Source organism: Bos grunniens, chromosome 9, assembly GCF_055505025.1.
Source record: "Bos grunniens cultivar Pamir isolate PY7600 chromosome 9, Bosgru_T2T1.0, whole genome shotgun sequence".
In the NCBI taxonomy this organism is placed as follows: Eukaryota; Metazoa; Chordata; class Mammalia; order Artiodactyla; family Bovidae; genus Bos; species Bos grunniens.
The window spans coordinates 95,908,508-95,928,884 of NC_141173.1; the positions used below are offsets into that span (position 1 = coordinate 95,908,508).

Sequence of the window (20,377 nt, forward strand, 5' to 3'; positions counted from 1 at the left end):
ATTTCCTTGCTGTCCAAGGGACTCTCAGAAGTCTTCTCCAACACCACAGTTTGAAGGCATCAATTCTTTGGCACTCAGCCTTATTTACGGTCCAGCTCTCACAACTGTACGTGACCACTGGGAAGACCATAGCCTTGACTATATGGACCTTTGTCGGCAGAGCAATATCTCAGCTTTTCAACACACTGTCTAGGTTTCTCATAGCTTTCCTGCCAAGAAGCAAATATCTTCTGATTTCATGGCTGCAGTCACCATCTGCAGTGATCTTAGAGCCCACAAAGAGGAAATCGGTCACTACTTCCACCTTTTGCCTTCTATTTGCCATGAAGTAATGGGGCCAGATGCCATGATCTTAGTTTTTTTAATATTTCTTTTTAAGCCAGCTCTTTCACGCTCATTAGGAGGCTCTTTAGTTCCTCTTTGCTCTCTGCTATCAGAGTGGTATCATCTGCATATCTGAGTTTGTTGATGTTTCTCCCACCTATCTTGATTCTAGCCTACAACTCATCCAGCCCGGCGTTCCTCATGATGTGCCCAGTGTATGGATTAAACAAGCAGGGTGACAGCAGACAGCCCTGCCTTACTCCTTTCTCAATCTTGTTTTATCTTCTACTTTGAGAGGAGTAAAGAAGAGGTTTTTACATTGTATGTAATGTGTTAAAGAAAATGTCAATTACATGCCTATAATTCTGTAATGGGAAAGTAGTGAACTAAAAAATAATAATCCTAAAGTTTGTCATAAGGAATGGCAAAACGCTGAGAGTAGATGGAAGGGCCTTTGTTGTTATAGATAAGAAACCCAGCATTCCCTGTCCCAGCTCCCTGGCCTGAACACCGATTTCCTTAAAGGGTGCATTGATCGTCACTGAGACCCTCACCTCTAAATATCCTCTAAAGTTCCTGCATGTTGCAGTCTCCAGAGCTGGCCCTCCTTCCTGCCGTCTCCAAGTGAATCCCCCCACCTGGCAGCCAGGCTGGTTGTCCTCAACACGAGAGCTTTAACCAGCTCTGTCCTCCTCAGCCCTAGATGTCTTATCGAGTCCTCAAGCCCATATAAGCGCAGAAGGCGGTGGCACCCCACTCCAGTACTCTTGCCTGGAAAATCCCACGGGCGGAAGAGCCTGGTGGGCTGCAGTCCATGGGGTCGCTAAGAGTCGGACACGACTGAGCGACTTCACTTTGACTTTTCACTTTCATGCATTGGAGAAGGAAATGGCAACCCACTCCAGTGTTCTTGCCTAGAGAATCCCAGGAAGGGGGAGCCTGGTGGGCTACCGTCTATGGGGTCGCACAGAGTCGGACATGACTGAAGCGACTTAGCAGCAGCAGCAGCAGCAGCAAGCGCATATATGTGAGACTCAGTGTTGCTCCGTCATAGAGTGCCATCAGCCTTACCATATTCATCTTTATAATACTGTACTCTCTGAGGCAGATTGGCGTTAAACACATGTCCCCTATGTCATAACCACAGAAACTGAAGGAAAACTTTAGATCTGCTACTGCTGCTGCTAAGTCGCTTCAGTTGTGTCCGACTCTGTGCGACCTCATAGACAGCAGCCCATCAGGCTCTGCCATCCCTGGGATTCTCCAGGCAAGAACACTGGAGTGGGTTGCCATTTCCTTCTCCATTTCGTGAAAGTGAAGTTGCTCAGTTGCGTCCGACTGGTAGCGACCCCATGGACTGAAGCCTACCAGGCTCCTCCATCCATGGGAGTTTCTAGGCAAGAGTACTGGAGTGGCTTGCCATTGCCTTCTCCATTAGATCTGCTAGTTTAGTTTAAATATAGTGGCAAAATGCTAGGTCAGTCTTTTGAAATCCAAATATCATGTATTAGGACCTGTGAAGTTGTTGTGGCCTTCAGGTGAGAAATAACTCTTCCCACCCGCCATTTTCCCCAGGATTAATTTTGTAAACCCCTGACAGAATGCATTTCTAAACACACTATGTGTTGTTGTTGGTTAGCTGCTAAGTCGTGTCTGACACTTTTGCAACCCACTAGGCTCCACCATGCATGGGATTTCCCAGGCAGGTATACTACAGTGGGTTGCCATTTCCTTCTGCAGAGGCTCTTCCTGACTCATGAGTTGAACCCACATCTCCTGCCCTGTAGGTGAATGCTTTACCACTGAGCCACCTGGGAGGCCCACTTTAGTAGAAAGTAAAAGTTAATTCTCAAGTGAAAGCATTAGTTGCTCTGCTGCTGCTGCTGCTGCTAAGTCACTTCAGTCATGTCCAACTCTGTGTGACCCCATAGACAGCAGCCCACCAGGCTCCCCCGTCCCTGGAATTCTCCAGGCAAGAACACTGGAGTGGGTTGCCATTTCCTTCTCCAATGCATGAAAGTGAAAAGTGAAAGTGAAGTCGCTCAGTCGTGTCCGACGCTCAGCGACCCCATGGACTGCAGCCTACCAGGCTCCTCCGTCCATGGGATTTTCCAGGCAAGAGTACTGGAGTGGGGTGCCATTGCTTTCTCCAGTTAGTTGCTCAGTTGTGTCCAACTCTTTGCAACCCCATGGACTGGGGCCTGCCAGGTTTCTCTGTCCCTGGAATTCTCCAGGCAAGAATACTGGAATGGGGTAGCCATTCCCTTCTCCAGGGGATCTTCCCAACCCAGGGATCGAACCCAGGTCTCCTGCATTGCTGGCAGATTCTTTACCATCTGAGCCACCAGAGAAGCCTCAAGTAAAAGTTCCTTACAAATAAATCACTTGATCTAACTGCAGTTTATTTTTAAATATACACTATTCCACATACAATTCTGTCCTTCTTTCCTCACGTTCATAAGGCAAAAAAGCAGGCGGCATGGACTTCATTAAACTAAGGGCCCCGCCCCTGAGAGTGTGGCGTCCCCGGGGGCCCACGGGTGGTGCCTGACCTTGGCTTGGTCTCTGCAGGATCAACATCGAGGCCCGGAAGTCCCCCAAGCTGTCTCGCGCCGCTCAGGAGCTCTCCCGCTCTCCTCGCCTGCCCATGCGCAAGCCGTCCATCGGCTCACCCAGCCTGGCGCGGAGGGAGTTCCCCTTTGAAGATATCACTCAGGTATCGGAGCCCCGCTGCCCTTCCCCCTTGAACGTGGGTGAGGGCCGCTGAGTCCTGGCGACCGTCTCCGTGCCTGGGACGGCAGCCCCTCGGGGCCCTTGTCACCTCCTTGTCCCACTCGGCCTCTCTCCCACCTCGGGGATCCCTGTGGCTACCATGAGAGCCTTCTCCAAGGCAGCTCTGCTTGAGACATCTCCTCACGTCCACCGCAGGACCCCCAACCGCTCCTGACCCCTCAGTGACTCCCAGCGTCCCAGGAGCCCAGCCCTGGTCGCAGCCCCACGTCTGGCCGGCCTGCCTCCCTCCTGGCCCCCTTCACCCCGGGGCCACTGCCTCGAGGTTGACTGCGCTCTTCCGCTTTCTGACTGCATCTCCCGGTCAGTGGGCCCACCTTCTTGTCTCCTCCCCGTGGTTTCTGTCTTCAGGTTTCCAGGTGTAACCACCTCTGTCCAAAGCCCGCCTTCCCTGGCTTAGCCACAATAAGGCCAGTGCATCCTGCTTATGCTCCCTTATCCTTTCTCATGACTCCCTTGTGTGTGAATAACTACAAGCCTTATCTCCTCCCTTGGGTTATAAGCTGAGTGTATGTATGTATATAGGTTTTTGTTTTTAACTATAACTGACCTGCAACACTATTGTTAGTTCCTGGTGTACAACATAGTGATTTGGTATTTTTATATGTTTTTAAATGGTCACTATGATAAGTCTGCTTACTGGCTGTCACCATACAAAGCTATTACAATATTATTGACTATATTCTCCATGCCGTACATTTCATCCCTGAAAGTGTTTATTTTGTAACTGGAGTTGTAGCTCTCAATCTCCCTCACCTATTTCACTCATCCCCCTCCACCCCCACCCCAGCAACCACCTGTTTGTTCCCCATGAATCTGTTTCTGTTTTACATTTGTTCATTTGTTTTGTTTTTTGCAGTCCACGTATAAGTGAAATCATGCAGTATTTGTCTGACATACTTCACTTAGCATATACTCTCCAGGTCTCTTCGTGGTATTGCAGATGGCTAACATTTCACTCTTTCTGTGGCTGAGTAACACTTTAGCGTGTGCGTGTGTTCACCACAGCTTCTTTGCCCATTTATCTGTTGTTGGGTAGTTAGGATGCCTCCATGTCTTGGATGCTTTAAATAATACTGCTTTGAACATTAGAAGTGCACATATCTTTTCAAATTAGGGTTTTAAGGGTTTTCTTTTCAGACGGTACCCACAAATGGAATTACTGAATCATATGGTATTTCAATTTTTAGTTTTTGAGGAACCTCCATACTGTTTCTCACAGTGGCTGTACCAGCTTACGTTTCTACCAGCAGTGTTGGAGGGTTCCCTTTTCTTGAGGAGCTGGATTTTATCATCTTTATTATTGCTTTTGCACCTGTGTGTGCACACACGCATGCACACACACACAGCCTCACACACAGCCTATGTATGTCTGTGGTTTTGGGCACAGTGATAACTTAAAATTTTTTGAAATTTAATCGAATGAGAAAACAGATAATTGGGTGGTCTCGGGACACACAGTTATCAGTGCAACTGATGTTTCCAGGAGAAATATCAAGGCTAAGAATGGAGTCAGAGCTTGGTACCCTTGTAGTTCAAGTGACAGGCAAAAGGATAGGCGAAGAAAAGTGTGCCAAAGTCACTCTTGTGACCTTTTAACCTCCCCACGCATGGACACGCTGGGATCCGTCCACCCCTTGCTCCCAGCCCGAGAACCACAGCCCGTGAGCCACCATTTGGAAACAGGGCTGTTGTGCTCTCGTCAGCGTCTGGTCTTGAAAACGGTGGAATGACACAGGGTGAATATTTCCATCAGCAGCCACCGCCAGTGGCTTTTTAAGCAAAAAGTGTTAGCATTCTTACTTCTTAAGTGATTGATAGAAAATATGGAAACAGATTGTGATTCTTCTTCCTTTTTCCCACAGCACAACTATCTCGCTCAGGTCACGTCTAATATCTGGGGAACCAAATTTAAGATCGTGGGCTTGGCTGCTTTCCTGCCAACCAACCTCGGTGCAGGTAAGCGCTGCACCATCGGAACTCAGACTCAGGGATCGATTCAGCCTCCAGTGGTGTACAGTGAGCTCTTACAGCACCAAAAGATGAGTTTGTATTTCCCTCCAAAGTTTGACTCAAGCCACCATGATTTAGTGAAGAATAGAATTATTGTTCAATTTTTTTTTTTTTGCCAGTGGTGCTTCCATTTTTTTATATAAGCCCTGGTGATAAAAATAGCCAAAAGCTCTGATAGGTTTTCTGGTCGTTTTGATTTCTGGCCTTTTACTGTGGGCAGATTTTGGTACCAGTGTCCTCAGGTTCTTGAAGCAAAAGCAATTTTTGAGGAAAGCCAAGAAGAGAGCATTAGAGGCTATAAGAACAAGTTGGCTGACTGTTAGTGCAGTTCTTAGTGGTAAATCTTTATAGACTTCATTTTCGAGTACCAGTTAAATGTCATGTCTGTTGGAAGCTTGAGACATTGGGGAAAATGGAATTGGGAAGACAGAGCCAAGCAGGAACCCAGAGCATCTGGCTCTCTCTCTACCCAACTCTAGTGAGTAGCTCTATCTGCTCACGTTTACTCGGCTCACGTTTTATAGAAAGCATGTGGCAGTTCTCTATCCTGATATTTAAAGTAAGTCAGACCAAGAATTCAGTCCTGAATAAAAGCAGAATTTGATTCCCCGAGCTTGGCATTGTGGTTATCATAACTATTTTCACTAAATTATCCTTCTGATTACAAATGAGGTTTTTTTCAAAATAAATTTATCATACCCAGCTCATTCCAAAACAGAATTTGTCTTTGACATGTGAAATGTATGTGGTTCTATCGACAAACTACTGGCAGAGTGGCTGGGCAATTTGTCGTGTAGACTGAGAATTTGCCGTGTCCAGGTGTTTGTTGTTCCCGCATCCACGCTGTGTCCGGGTCAGGGGTTGGCGGTCTTGTGTCTGGAAGGGCTGCCCTTGGGCCCTGGGCTCTTTCTGCACGAGATCTGTCTTCTGACGGCAGAGCCGCCGTGGCCCCGTTTCCCTTCCCGCAAGGGGCTCTGCTGACGCCTTGGCTGTCGTCTGCCGCATCTCTGTTGACTGTGTCCCTCCTCCTCCCCACCAGTAATCTACAAAACTAGCCTCCTGCATCTCCAGCCGCGGCAGATGACTATCTATCTCCCAGAGGTTCGGAAGATTTCCATGGACTACGTTAATTTACCTGTCTTCAACCCAAATGTTTTCAGTGAAGATGAAGATGACTTGCCAGGTGTGTTCACACATGTCAACCAGTTTGTCACGAGCCCATACTCTCTGTTAATGGTGAGGGGGACAGAGTGGTAAGTAGTTGAGGATTCCAGCATGTCAGGTGTGCTTGCGGACGCGGTTTGGAAAAGGTACAGCTTCCTCAGTCAGGGTGGAAGGTGTGTGAGGTGTCGCGGGGGAAAGGGCGCATCCTGTCACTGGTTTGGGGAGGAAGAAGCCACCAGAGCAAGGGCGATTGCAGGGCCGTGACGCCTCATGTTCACAGAGAACTCCACCATCTCGTTCCCCTCACGGTTTTCCTCTTGGTCCCATGCCCGGATAAAGAGACGTTATCAGGACCAGTCAGGACTCAGAAACCAGAACTGAAGCCCGGTCTCACCGGCCCTAGGCCAGCCCTCATCCTGTCAGCCCCTGCTTAGAGAATGACATCACTGAGATGACCTTGTGCCCACAAAGCCCGGTTTCTCAAACCTGCCCTGGCTCCCGGGTGGAAAACCTGTGCATTTCAGCCTCTCTCTCTCTCAAGTGCAGTGCAGGGCTCTGTGCATGGAAGCCTGGTCTGAGTTAAAATCTGGTACAAGGTTTTAAAATTGTAGTTTACAAATTTGAGATATTTGTAGCATCTCAAATTAATTTAAGTGCTTTCTGGTCAGGGGACCCTATTTTGATTATTAATAGATTAAAATGATTTGTAATTAGTCTGCCAGTTACTTGTCTGTGACTATTCTCAAAAAAGCCTGTCTGCAGTTATGTAAATACAGGCTCTGAAAAATCTCTGGTTTCTGAGCCAGAGGAACCCTGCATGGTTCGTAGACTTCTCCTGTCCCTGGTCATTCTCAGACAGAGGGGCTCTGTTCCTCCCCATGGAGTGCAGGGCGGGGGGCTCTGATCCCACCTCAGGCCCTGAACGTGGGGACTCGCTTGACTTCTCTCAGCCTAGGTTTTTACCTGTAAAGCAGTGTGGTGCTTGCTCATGGTAGCCGCCTCTGGTTCTCTGACAGCTTCTCTATCTGAGTGGTGAAGCAGATATTATCAACTCAGGCAGTCCTGATGGGCACGGTTTTGGAACCACAGGAGCCTGCCGTTTGGCGAGGCTGCACACATTTGAGCATATAGCCCATGTCCTGCTGTTCACAGCCTCGGATATAGGAGTGTCTTTTACACTTTCCCTGTGTTGGCCTCCATTCTCCTGGAAGGTGACAGGTAGGGCTCTGTCTGACGCTAAGCTGTGGTCATAATCGTCTGCGGTTCCCTGTGGATGAGGGGCTTACACTTAGTGCTGAGGACATGACAGAGGCCCTCCTTCAGCGGGGAAGATGCCTGCCCTCAGAGTTCCGTGCAGAGGGGAGAGCATCTGGAAGAGGAAGCGGAACAGAAAGAGTAGATTTGAGATGGGGCCCAGGTTCGGGCAGCCAGGAGGTCGTGCTGTCTCACTAGAGCACCCAGGGGCGGGGAGAGTCTGTTACAGGAGCTGAGGGCAGGCTTGGCTTTTCATGAACCAGCTGGCTTCATGCTACAGTCCTGGTGAAAGGTCAGCCAGCCTCTGCGATTAGCCTGTTAAACTCTTATTTCCTGCTCACACACTAGCAGCACTCACAGGCCTGCGGGAGTCAGCTTGGCACGCTCGGTGAACACTGTAGTCAGGGCCATTCAGACAGTGGCCCTGAGCACTCACATGTGCTCTGCCGATCATTGTGCAAATGCACACTGTACAAATAAGACACATCTACAGGGTTTGTTCAGTGTGGCTCACCTTACATACTATTTGAAAAGCTAAAAAGCAGATAAATTAGGAAATGACCCTTCCCTTCATATGCAGATTTGCTGGAAGAGTCTTTTCAGTGGTCTTTTCTGCTGCATTTCACATGGTTCTATTTATAGAAACTTAATTTATATACAAATCTCAGACACACATGTGCTGCAGAACGTGTCCTACCCTGACCAGCCCATAACTCTGGAGATATCTACCCCAAAGCCTAGGCATTGAATCTTCAGTGGACTTTGATACTGTACCACTGCCCGCTTCCTGCACAAAACAGTGGCCCCTTTTATCAAGATCACAAGTTATCAGCATCTTTAAACACTTAGTTATTTGCCCCGGTGCCACTGAGGTACATGGTGTTTATTGAAAAGCTCTGGCAATGCCCTAAGCTTATGAATGACTGTAGGCTGCCCTGAAGAACCCATCAGGTTCATCCTGTGTGATCTTCTAGAAACATTAGGGAAGTTTTGCATAACTTGTGTGAACTGTTTGGCTTTCCCTAAGCAAACACACCTTCCTCTGTAGCCATTGCATTTTGTATGCAGGAGGACTGGATGAGTTGTGCTGACCCAGTTTCATGGCACTGTTTTGTAAGCAGCTCATCTCCCTAATTGCCTTCCAGTGACAGGAGCATCTGGTGTACCCGAAAACAACCCGCCCTGTACCGTGAACATCCCCATCGCCCCCATCCACAGCTCAGCTCAAGCCATGTCCCCCACGCAGAGCATCGGGCTGGTGCAGTCCCTGCTGGCCAACCAGAATGTGCAGCTGGACGTCCTGACCAATCAGACCACAGCCGTGGGCGGTGCCGAGCACGCGAGTGACAGTGCTGCCCAGTACCCCGTGTCCAGCCAGTACCCCGTGTCCAGCCGCTACTCCAACCCCGGCCAGGTGATCTTTGGAGGCGTGGAGATGGGCCGCGGCCTCCCCAACCCACCTCAGCTCTCCCTGCCACCGCCAGCCCAGGGGACCATCCAGCTGTCCGTGCTAGACCTTGGCGACAGAGACCACGAGCATCTGCAAAAGCCAGCCAAGGCCCTGCGGCCGGTGCCCCAGTTGGCCACTGAGGGGGATGCCGTGGTGTTCAGTGCCCCCCAGGAGGTCCAGGTGGCCAAGATGAACCCCCCGCCCCCCTACCCCGGAACCATCCCCGCCGCCCCTACCACGGCGGCGCCGCCACCCCCGCTGCCGCCCCCGCAGCCCCCGGTGGACACTTGCTTGAAGAAGGGCGACTTCTCTCTGTACCCCACAGCGGCGCATTACCAGCCGCCCCTGGGCTACGAGCGGATCACCACCTTCGACAGCAGCGGCAACGTGGAGGAGGTGTGCAGGCCCCGGACGCGGATGCTCTGCTCCCAGAACACCTACACGCTGCCCGGCCCGGGCAGCTCGGCCACGCTGAGGCTCACGGCCACCGAGAAGAAGGTCCCGCAGCCCTGCACCAGCGCCACCCTTAACCGCCTGACGGTACCGCGCTACTCCATCCCCCCGGGGGACCCGCCGCCCTACCCCGACCTCTCCGGCCAGCTTGGCCCCAGCCGGGGCGCGGGGCAGAGGCCAGACGGCGGCCTCATCCACGCCACGCTGCGCAGGAACAACCGCGAGGCGGCGCTCCGGGCGGCGCAGCTGGCGGAGCTCCCGCGGCCGCCGCCGCACCCGCCCAAGCCCAAGGGCACGGCGCCCTTCCCCGCGCGGCCGCCGCCCGCGCTCTACACCTGCAGCCAGTGCAGCGGCGCAGGGGGCGCGGCGGGCCGGCCCGACCCGGGGGCGCAGCCGGGCGCCAGCCTGGCGCACGCGGCCAGCACCTCTCCGCTGACCTCCCAGTCGTCCTACAACCTTCTGGGCGCGGGCGAAGGCGCCCGCGAGCGTGCTGACTACGTGAACTCGGCCTTCACTGAGGACGAGGCGCTGGCCCAGCACTGTCCAGCCGACAAGCCGCCGAGGCACCCGGCGCTGGGCGAGGCCGCTGTGGCCGTTAAGCGGCCGCCCCCCTACCAGTGGGACCCCGTGCTGGGGGAGGATGTGTGGGTCCCTCAGGAAAGGACAGCCCAGAGCACGGTGCCCAACCCCCTGAAACTGCCCCCTCTGGTGGTGGGTCCAGGCCAGCACCTAGACGTGTCCCGAGTGCCCTTCGTCTCCCCCAAGGTTCCTGCCAGCCCTGCTGCCACTTTCCAGCCCGGCTATGGGATGGGGGTGCCCTACTCGGCCGGCTGCAGCACCTCCCCGCTGCCAGGGGTGCAAGCTCCCTGCTCCCCGAAAGACGCCCTGGCCGCAGCACAGTTTGCTCAGCAGGAGTCCACCGTGGTTCTGCAGCCCGCCTACCCGCCCAGCCTGGCCTATTGCACCCTGCCCCCCATGTACCCGGGAAGCAGTGCCTGCTCCAGTTTACAGCTGCCCCCTATTGCCTTGCACCCCTGGAACTCCTACAGCCCCTGCCCCCCCGTGCAGAACCCCCAGGGCACTCTCCCCCCCAAGGCACACTTGGTGGTGGAGAAGCCCCTGGTGTCCCCCCCGCCCACTGACCTCCAAAGCCACCTGGGGACAGAGGTGATGGTGGAGACCGCAGACAACTTCCAGGAAGTCCTCTCCCTGACGGAGAGCCCGATCCCCCAGCGGACAGAGAAATTCGGGAAGAAGAACCGAAAGCGGCTGGACAGCAGGGCAGAGGAGGGCAATGTTCAGGCCATCACCGAGGGCAAGGTGAAGAAGGAGGCTCGGACGCTGAGCGACTTTAATTCCCTCATCTCCAGCCCCCGCTTGGGGAGGGAGAAGAAGAAAGTGAAGAGTCAGAAGGACCAGCTGAAGTCCAAGAAGCTGAATAAGACGAACGAGTTCCAGGACAGCTCAGAGAGCGAGCCGGAGCTCTTCATCAGTGGGGATGAGCTGATGAACCAGAGCCAGGGCAGCAAGAAGGGCTGGAAGAGCAAGAGGAGCCTGCGGGCGGCCAGCGAGCTGGAGGAGTTCAAGTGCAGGAAGGCCAGCGAGAAGGAGGACGGCCGGCTGGGCAGCCAGGGCTTTGTGTACGTCATGGCCAACAAGCAGCCGCTCTGGAACGAGGCCACCCAGGTGTACCAGCTGGACTTCGGGGGGCGGGTGACCCAGGAGTCGGCAAAGAACTTCCAGATCGAGCTGGAGGGGCGGCAGGTAAGAGGCCATGTCCCGGGGTGCGGCCAGAATGCGACCTTCTGGTCGCGACAGATCTCTGGGCTCTGGCCTTCCAGGAGAATTATTCAGAAGGCCGATGGGAACTATGGGAAGCAGCTGATGTCTCTTAGGTTGGGGCCACTTGGACCTCTCATTTTCAGTGTGCCCGTCTTACTTATTTCTCACCAAAGTAACCCATGTCCTGATTTTTTAAAGTCCGATGGTTCCTACAAGACCCATGAGGAAAGTAGCAGGCACTTACCCGCTCCCAGAACCTACCCTCCCAGAGGCTTACTCTTCCAGTTCTGTGTGCTTTTCCTGGTGTCTGTCGATGCATCAGCAAAGAACACGTTTCTACTTCTGTCTCTTGATTTTTCGGTTTGGGGCATCATGCATTTATTTCTCTCTGAGCAACCTGAGGGTTCATTTTCTTCACCCTAGTCTCTCCCCAGCACAGGTGAACTTTCCCTTCCCCTTTTCCCAGGTAAATCAGTCATTGTGGGTCCCTGATTGTGCCTCTAAATATGACTCGTCTCTGAGCCACTACATTTCCTTTATTGCGTAGGCTCATTGCCCTAGACGTAACGACTACCCAGCTTCTGGTAGCTTATTTCTCTGTGTTTCTGTCATTAAGTCCTTCCCTGACTCTGCAGCAGAACATGCATCTCCTCTTGGTACACTTGAGCCTTTTTCATAGTTTCTCAGTTCTTCCTGTTCCAACTTGGAGTTGTTGTGGTCCCACTGCATGGCTGTCAGTCTGGACTATCCTTCCCTACTATTCTGGGAACTCTTTTCACTGCTCATTTAAATCTCAACATTGTTAATTTGCTCAACAAATGTTTATAGAGTACCTGCTAAATACCTGGCAATCTTCTGGGCCCAGGAGTTGGCAAATTATGGCCCACAGGCCCACCCAGCCTGCAGCCTCTTTCTATAAATAATGTTTTATTGAGACACAGCCACATCCGTCCACTTCAGTACTATCTACCCTTCTCTCACCCTACAACAGCAGTTCAGTAGTTGTGGGAAAGTCCACGTGACCTGCAAAGTCTGAAATGTTTATTATCTGCCCTTCCCAGAGAGTTTGCCAACCTTTGTTTTGAGTGCTGAAATTAGAGCACTGAGGAAATCAGAGGAAAGGCCCCTGTTCCTCATGGAGTTTACAAAAATGGAAAAGAGACCATGAACAAATGAATGTCACATCATGTAACAACATCAGTAGTGTGGTCCCGGTAAGCCCTGGGTGACCGGAACGCAGAGGCCCACAAGGGGACCAAGTGTGCTTTCCTGGTCCCTCTCTGAGCAGGGATGTCTGATAGTCACAAGCGGTGGTTCTCTTAAGCCTCTGAGCCTGGAGATTCCTTTCTCTGCTGCTCCTTTCTCTCTGTTTCCTTGGTGGAGAAACCCCTTCCTCTGACCCGTGGAGCTCCCCATGCTCCGAATCTTCCTTGTGGCCTCCCCACTGCACAGTTCAACATGGTCCTCCATGCGTTTATTTCCCACTTACTCACAGTTAGATTGAGGAGCTTATCAGAGTCGCAGATCTCTCACAGACATGCTGTCTGCCTCTGTCGGGAGGGGCCCTGAGGGTCTCCTTTAACGTGTCTGCCTCCCCACCCCACCCCACCCCAGGTGATGCAGTTCGGGAGGATCGACGGCAGCGCCTACATCCTGGATTTCCAGTACCCCTTCTCTGCCGTGCAGGCCTTCGCGGTCGCCCTGGCCAACGTGACTCAGCGCCTCAAGTGAGGGGCCTGGTATGGGCAGGAGAGAGAGGCCTGACCTGATGGAGCCCCGCAGTCCGGGGCCCAGAAGATGAGGGCAGAACTGGAAACATCTCTCAGACCCAGGAGAGGGCACTGACCTTTCATCGTTGTTTGGGTTTTTACTATCCTTTATTGTGTTTTTTTTTTTTATTCTTTTTAAGCAAAAGTAAGATACAGGAGAGTGGCATTTGGAACCGAAGGGTGCAAGGCACCTGGTGGTGCTTGGGAAGCAAGGCTGCTGTGGGAATGGATGTCCTCCTGGGTTTGCTTCTGTCGGCCACAGGCTGGGAGGCCCTTCAGAGGGAAGGTCAGCCGGCCTCCCACCTGGCTGGTTCTCCGAGACTAGGAGCTTGTGTCGTTTCCTCCTCCACAACATCCAGCTTTTATTATTCCTCCAACATCACCACTAGTGTTTAAAAAAAAAAAAAAACATTTAAAGAAAAACACAACCAAAAAATCCTGAAGGTACAGGTTCTCTTGGTGGGGCACCGTTTAATTCACACGTTATGTTATTCCCCACCCCCCCAGGTGACTTGATTAATGAAGGGTATTTTGGCAAATGCACTGTGTTTGACTAATAAAAGGAGGCTTTTTTCCCGGGGGTGCTGTTACCAGGTGTAACAGGATGTGCTCGTGAGCTGACAGAGAAGGATAACAGGAGGAAGGGACTCCTGCAGATGTGTGCGCGGTCCAAGGGCCACTACATCGGTGCCTCCACTAGATCCCAATGTGTCAGAATTCCGTCGGCTCAGCGATCCTTCCGTCTAATCAAGCTCCCCACACGTGGCAGGGGCAGCGGTTTCCTGGGCTGCAGGGATGGGTCACTAGAGGCCAAGAAGCGGGGGTTCCCTCCCTCTCCCGCTCTCATTGTGGGATCTGGGAATCCCAGCCGACACAGTATTTTTCCCGTTAGATAACACTGTTCTGTACTTTTTCTTCCTAAAAATGCTGACAGCACTGATTTGAAAGTACTCCTTTCCTCTTTGGGGCTGTATTAAAATTCAGTTGGCTAGAGACGTTTTCCAACAGATTAGAAATGTAACAAAAAATAAAAGATGTTAGGCACTTGCCAGGGTGTGAAAAGATACAGTTATAATCAGTTCTTTGACAAGAGCCCCACCAACTTCTCTAGGGGGTAAAAAAAAAGTTGTTTATTGACTGTACAGACTGTTTACTGAGGTGATAAACCACTGGGAGAACATGGTTAAAGTTACAGAACCTACTGAAGTTCTTGACTGTTGCTTGTTAATTGCAACAACAAAAATCCAGAGATTATCTTTCCCCATCTCCCTCTCCTAGGGGACTTGTTGGGCCATATTCAGCCCTGCTCATAACACGACCCAGTTCATGTTTTTGGTTACTCATATCTGTGAGAGTAGGGCAGGAACACAGGAACTGTCTACTGGTTTAGGGTCCTAAATTTGGATTTTGTTTAAAAAGAAACAAGTGGAAGATACTGCAGAAGTGTATTTTCCAAAAAAAAAAAAAAATGGTTTTTAGTCTTCTGTTTTAGTTTAAAAATTGGGAAGGAAACAGGCCCACTGAAAGATGACACCCCCTTACCATTGTCTCTACACCCCGAAGAAACACAGGTGAGGTTTTAAATATGGTGAAGGCCATCTCCCCGCTACTACCAGAGGTTCCCATATTTTAAAATATTGAACCTGATTCTTTGGTGGGTAAATTTTTCCAGAAAGAATTTAGCTGTGTACTCAGAATTACATAATTCTTTTATATGAGTTTGTGTAGCTTAATATGATGTTTCAGTGCTTATCATCAGTTGTGCAATAATGGTTAGAGCCTATTTCTAAATAATTTAAAGCCAGTTCCCTTGTTTTTATTGTCCAAGAGTTAATTATTTATCTTGCTTTGATAGTGTTAGTAGAAATTATTCTGTTACTATGTTCTGGTGAGTTATGCCATTTTATTATTTATTTAGAAAAATAGTATGTTTGTAACGACTTATTTGGTGGCAGTATGTTTTGCTGCAAGAAATAAAAAGGATATGGTAGAAGGTGGTTTTTTTTTTTTGCTGGACAGTTTGTGCTTTTTCTAATTGGGAAAAACTCCTACTCATCCTTTAAAAGTAATTTTTTTTTTCATTTTGTGTTATCAATTATATACAAAGGAGATTTCTTCAAGATAATAGATCCTAAAATACTATTTCCCCTTCTGTTGAAAATTTTATTTTCAATGAAAATAAGAGGCGAAATGAGAAATCCTTGGAATGAAAATGACAAATATGTGTGAAGAGAAAGTGAGTATTTGTAACAGATAATGAACTAAACTTGCTGAATGCTTAGCTCAGTCCCCAGAAGCCCTTTTTCCTACACAGGGGTGAAGGCCTCCACCCTGGATGTTTGGCAGGAATTTGCCTCTGATGAGCAGAAGCCGCCCAAGCCTGAAGGAGGAGGCAGCCACTCGCCAATCAGAGACAGGTGGCTGTAGCCATTGTAATGCTGTGTCTTTGCAGTTGATGGTGATGATTTCACTTACTTTGAAAATTGCTTTCATTTGGTCATTCTCTATCAAAGTCAGTACTTTAAGCAGTGGAAGTGTACATACTTAGTGTTTATTAATAGCAACTTATGAATATTAAGATACCTCCCTGGATCTCTAAAGTTAAAAACATTAGCACAGTAAATAGTCAACTACAGAACAGGATCCACACCTCTTTGAGGGAAGCGGTATATTAACAAACGTGGAAACCAATTTTAAACTTGGTTTAACCTCATCAAACCAAAGGCACAGCTTTGAGTATAGTACACCCATTGAATGTATGTGTATCCTAAGAAGAACTCACACCAAGAAAGCAGGAAAATGTCAAAGCTCTCGTGGCAGAAGTCAAAGGGTTTGCAGTGTTTTCACCCTTGGCTGTTGCTTCTTTATCGTGCCCCAAGAGGACACTTGAACGTGTAATCATAGATGAAAGCCAGGAGGCTGACCCCCAGATCGAGCCAGCTCTGCCACTGAGTTGGTGGGTGACCTTGGGCCTCTGTTTATCCATCTGTAAAATGAAAGGACGGTCTGAACAATCTTACAAATGCCTGCGGTCCAGATCAATGGTGTGAGGGCCTGAAGTGTACGTTTCCTCATTCCACTTTACAAATTTGGAAGGTAGGTTTCAAAACATGGCCTTTTGTAGAAAAATTTTTTTTTTTTTTTTTTGCCTGTTTTCATGAGCCACCTACTGAATGTAAACCAGTGCATTTAATACCTTTGGAAGCTTTACCTCTAAAAGCAAATGAATTTGGAATCATGTTTGTTCTCATAAGATTATGCAAAAGCACCAATTCCAGGCAGGCTTCCCTGGTAGCTCAGTTGGTAAGGAATCCGCCTGCAATGCAGGAGACCCGGGTTTGATTCCTGGGTCGGGAAAATTCCCCAGGAGAAGGGATAGGCTACCCACTCCAGTATTCACGGGCTTCCCTGGTGGCTCAGATGGTAAAGAATCCGCCTGCAATGTGGAAGACCTGGGTTCGACCCCTGGGTTGGGAAGATCCCCTGGAGGAGGGCACGGCAACCCATTCCAGTATTCTGGCCTGGAGAATTCCATGGACAGAGGAGCCCAGCGGGCCGCAGTCTGTGGGATCACGTGACTGAGCAAGGCTAAGCACACCGATTCCAGGTGAGACGGACCCACACATGCGTGTGCCCTGGTTGGTGGGCACCCCTGAGAATGGTCCTAAAACAAGTCACCATTTGCCGTAAAGGGTGGGCAGGAAAAAGACAAACGAGTGTATACCTCGGCTGGCTGGAGTTGCCAGGCGTGCTCTGCAGTGTTGCATGGTCTTCATGTGCAGGCTTCTCAAGAAGGAACCCATTGTGTCCCCCGTGGGCCGTGTATCGCTCGGCCAAGTCAGTGGTTGTGCACAGAGTTGGTTGAGACAAGATGTGTCCAGATGAGGTGGAGTTCCTGGGATTTTTGTCACAGCACACAACTCAAAAACTCTTCACCATTCCTGTGTCTGCCTATCTCTGGCTGATGAAACTCTGAAGGGTTGTGGTTTTCATTTCTTTGGCTTTGTGTGATTTTCTTGTAACTTGTGCCTGTGTTTTCTGTTTATATGTTCTTTAAAGGGGGAGGGGGACGGTTCTAAGACCTTGTTTACTGTAGATACAATTTCTTTTGTGTCATAGCAAAGTTTGCGTTCGACTGAAGAAGGCGCTGTATTATTTTACCAAGGGGAGTATTGTTTTTGCATTTGTTTATAAATGCATCATTTGAGTACTGTAAATTTGGACACACGTTCTGAGTTTATTACTACTGGCATTTCCTTTTTCGTTTTTTTGTTTGTTTGTTTTTTCCTGACGGTTACACACGCAGTGCAGGTGCACACGCCCCAAACCAAACCAGACCCCCTGCATGTTCCCGGCCCCACCTGGGGGTGGCGCGCTGCCTGCTGCGCCCGGTTCCTCTCCTATTGGCCGATCGGTCGGTTTCTGAACTCAGCATCCTGCTTTGTTTCATTTTCCAAGCAAGATCTGTTGAGGTTTCCAAATTTCATTCTGATGAGCTCACCCTGGTCTCCTCTCTCCTTATGTGTTTTGTGTATTTGATTGTGCAGGAGGTATTCTAGAAGGCATTGGTGGTTTGCATTCAAAATGATGTGGTTTGTCCAAATTATTTTCCATCTTTATTATTGAGATGGATCAATCTCCTTATTTTTTTTTTCTTGATGATTTGAAGTTGTAAGAGTTGTCAGCTATTGCTTAATAAAATTTTCAGATCAAAAAAAACCCCACAAAAACCCATCAGTTCCTTGTGTGCCAAATTCAGATGTGGTCTTAAGTCATTTGAGAAGAAATCGGTTCTCTCTGTTGGCATGACCCCGGATGACCGCGGCTCCAGTTAGACTTCTGGGTTACCGCCAACTGTTACGTGACACCTGAGGCCTTTATTATCATTGTTCCTTCTGAGAGGTCCCAGATCATGCTGTTTTCCTGTTGAGCTGATCTGAGTTTTTGTTTCTCTTTGCTTTTGTAAAAAAAAAAACCAATTCAGGGTGCTTCTGTTAGTACCTACAAGATCTGAGGTGCTAAGTACATTGACACTTTCCTTTTTTACTTTGTAACAAACTTAATAAACCCAGGTTTTGAGCAATTCCACTGCAAGTGCCAAGATAACTGTTAATTGTTATTACTTCTAATGAGACTTGGTGCGCCTCCCCGCTTCGTCCTGGAATTCCCTCTGACCTTGGAAGGGAGGCAAGGACTGAGGGTCGTAGGAGGCTCACCTGTGAATACTGTTCCCATGCACATTTACAGAGCCATCCATGTGGTTTTTCCAGAGATAAAAAATAGATATGGTCACTCAAGCTTTAGGAGACAGAACCAAAAACCACTGTCATCTCTAGCAAATTTTAATCATTAATTTCTAAATAATCATAGAACTATAAATCTGTGCTTTAAATAGTAATAGTCATACAAAGCTAAACTGGATTTTGTATGAGAATCAAAATAGATCTGGTTTTATTGTGAAAGTTTGTGAGCTTCAAGTTGATATTCCTTGTATCTTCACCACTTAAATCAGGTAGCAGGGAGACCTGATCAGAAACAAGCTCCTTCCTCCCCTCCCCTGAAATCAAGGGCCCAAAGGCCTCAGGGCCAGGCTCTGTTGTGAGCTGAGGGCCATGCGTAGGAGTGGGATTACCTTCTCCACCAGCCCGGCTCCTGGGGGCCATTCAGTGTGAGGTAGTGTCTCCAGAAATGATGTATTTTCAAAGTAAGGATACTTGGCAAATCCCTTTCCTTCTAAAACCTCATCTTGAAAAGGATGCATTCTGTTTTTATTCTGGCGTTCAGTATTCTTTTTCCTGGTAGTGTTAAGAGAATAGAGAGTCAATTTAGCTCCCATATCCCGGCCCCCAAAACTCATTGGAGACACACAACTGCCTCGTGGAGATTGCACTGCAACTATTCTAAGAATGCGCAGCTGAATCTCCATACTCCATTATAAAGTGGATACCTTTTACCTTCTTTTCTTTCAGAAGAAAATTGAAGCATTGAGAGATTGAAATGATTTCTGGATTCCATAGACCAAAAAAAAACAATCCTGAAGTACAATCGAAGGTTTCTGGATCGCATTAATGAATAGACCTAGTTTTGATTCCCAGCTTCTCAGTCAGGTGTTTCGTAATCATGTGCCTGTAATGAGCTCTGAGCCACTTGCACTCAGTCATCTCCTGGGAAAAGAGAGGCAGTGTAGGTGGGCCGCCCTCGCCCACCAGCAGGCGCGCCCACCCACTCGAGAGCTCGTCCTCTAGAGTTGTCAGGAAATCGAACGGTTACTCACCTGGGCGTCATGAGGGAGCTGGTCTGCGTGGATTTGTTTCTCTGCTTATCTTAGAAACCATTGCTCGATGCACTGAAGAACATGCAACCATCCACGCGAAGAAGAGGCTTGTTTCTGAAATCTCACTCAAAGTTCCTGTTGGAACCGTAGGTTCAGGCCACAGCAGGTACAGCAGCCTAGAAGCAGGACCCTAGCAGGCAACTGAGTCCTGGGCGAAAGTAGTTACATCCCTCTGCTTTCTGTCTTCTGGGGTCCCTGCCTCCACATCACCTCACTCCTCAGAGTGTGCATTCTCTGTGATTTTAGAGAATGTGAAAGCTTCTCTCCTAAAACTTGCAGTGCAGTTCTCAGACTTGTTCCTTGAAACTTGGCACTTAAGGCAAAGTAAAAGCTGTGGGAAATTAGGAAAAAAACTATAGCAGAGAACTTACTGAGTTTATCTTGAGGCAAGATAAGCCTGAGGAATTTATTAAACCTCATCTATCTCTCAGGACAGCGTCTTGGCCATGTGGGATGTCTGTGCCTTCAGTTGATTAATCTGAAATTCAGGTAGCCCCTGTGCTGCTCAGCTCTAGTGTATTCCAGGCACTTGCTGAGCCCCATGGTTATGCAGCGGTTTTCACTGCATGTGCGACAGTAGCCCCCACCCCCAGGACGCCCCAAAATGGGGGAAACTTGGATGATAAAGGCTGGCTGCATCACAGTGTCTCAAACCACTGATCCAGTTGCCTTCTTTTAGTCAAGCCCATTACCTTGGTCATTTCTCCCATCTTCAGCCAACAGGGTGCAGAGAGCCCTCGGGACTGCTCTTCCAGTCTCCAAAGCACGACAAAGAGGCCAGTCCTGACACCATTCCCCATTTGTGCATGGGGAACCGAGGATCATTGAGTGTCCTTTTAGCTTGGCCTCCAGCTCATTCAAACGGTCTTGTCGTTTCCCCTTTCAAACAAATCAGCTCCGTGTTTCCTCCTCCCGCGTGTCACCTTGAGGGCTGCCCCCCCCAAGCCACCAGTGGCGTCATGCATGGACCCAGTAGTAGTGCAGCCCCAGGTGTAAGAGGAGCAGTCCTTTAATCCTTGAGTCTCATACTTTTCATGTCTGATA

At 49.5% G+C, this 20,377-nt stretch overlaps 1 protein-coding gene across 12 annotated transcripts in view; it reads left to right on the plus strand.

The window, feature by feature from the left end:
- The window catches only part of TULP4 (TUB like protein 4), a 199,147-nt gene extending 184,155 nt beyond the window's left edge, over positions 1 to 14,992 (plus strand). For all 12 annotated transcript variants that reach the window (XM_086318544.1, XM_086318548.1, XM_086318543.1 and 9 more), the window contains 5 exons: positions 2,896 to 3,040; positions 4,980 to 5,073; positions 6,167 to 6,310; positions 8,691 to 11,212; positions 12,845 to 14,992. In XM_086318544.1, coding sequence (XP_086174670.1) covers positions 2,896 to 3,040; positions 4,980 to 5,073; positions 6,167 to 6,310; positions 8,691 to 11,212; positions 12,845 to 12,961 — 3,022 coding nt within the window. In that variant the 3' untranslated portion in view covers positions 12,962 to 14,992. The remainder of the gene's footprint in view (positions 1 to 2,895; positions 3,041 to 4,979; positions 5,074 to 6,166; positions 6,311 to 8,690; positions 11,213 to 12,844) is intronic.
- The last annotated feature ends 5,385 nt before the right edge of the window (positions 14,993 to 20,377 follow it).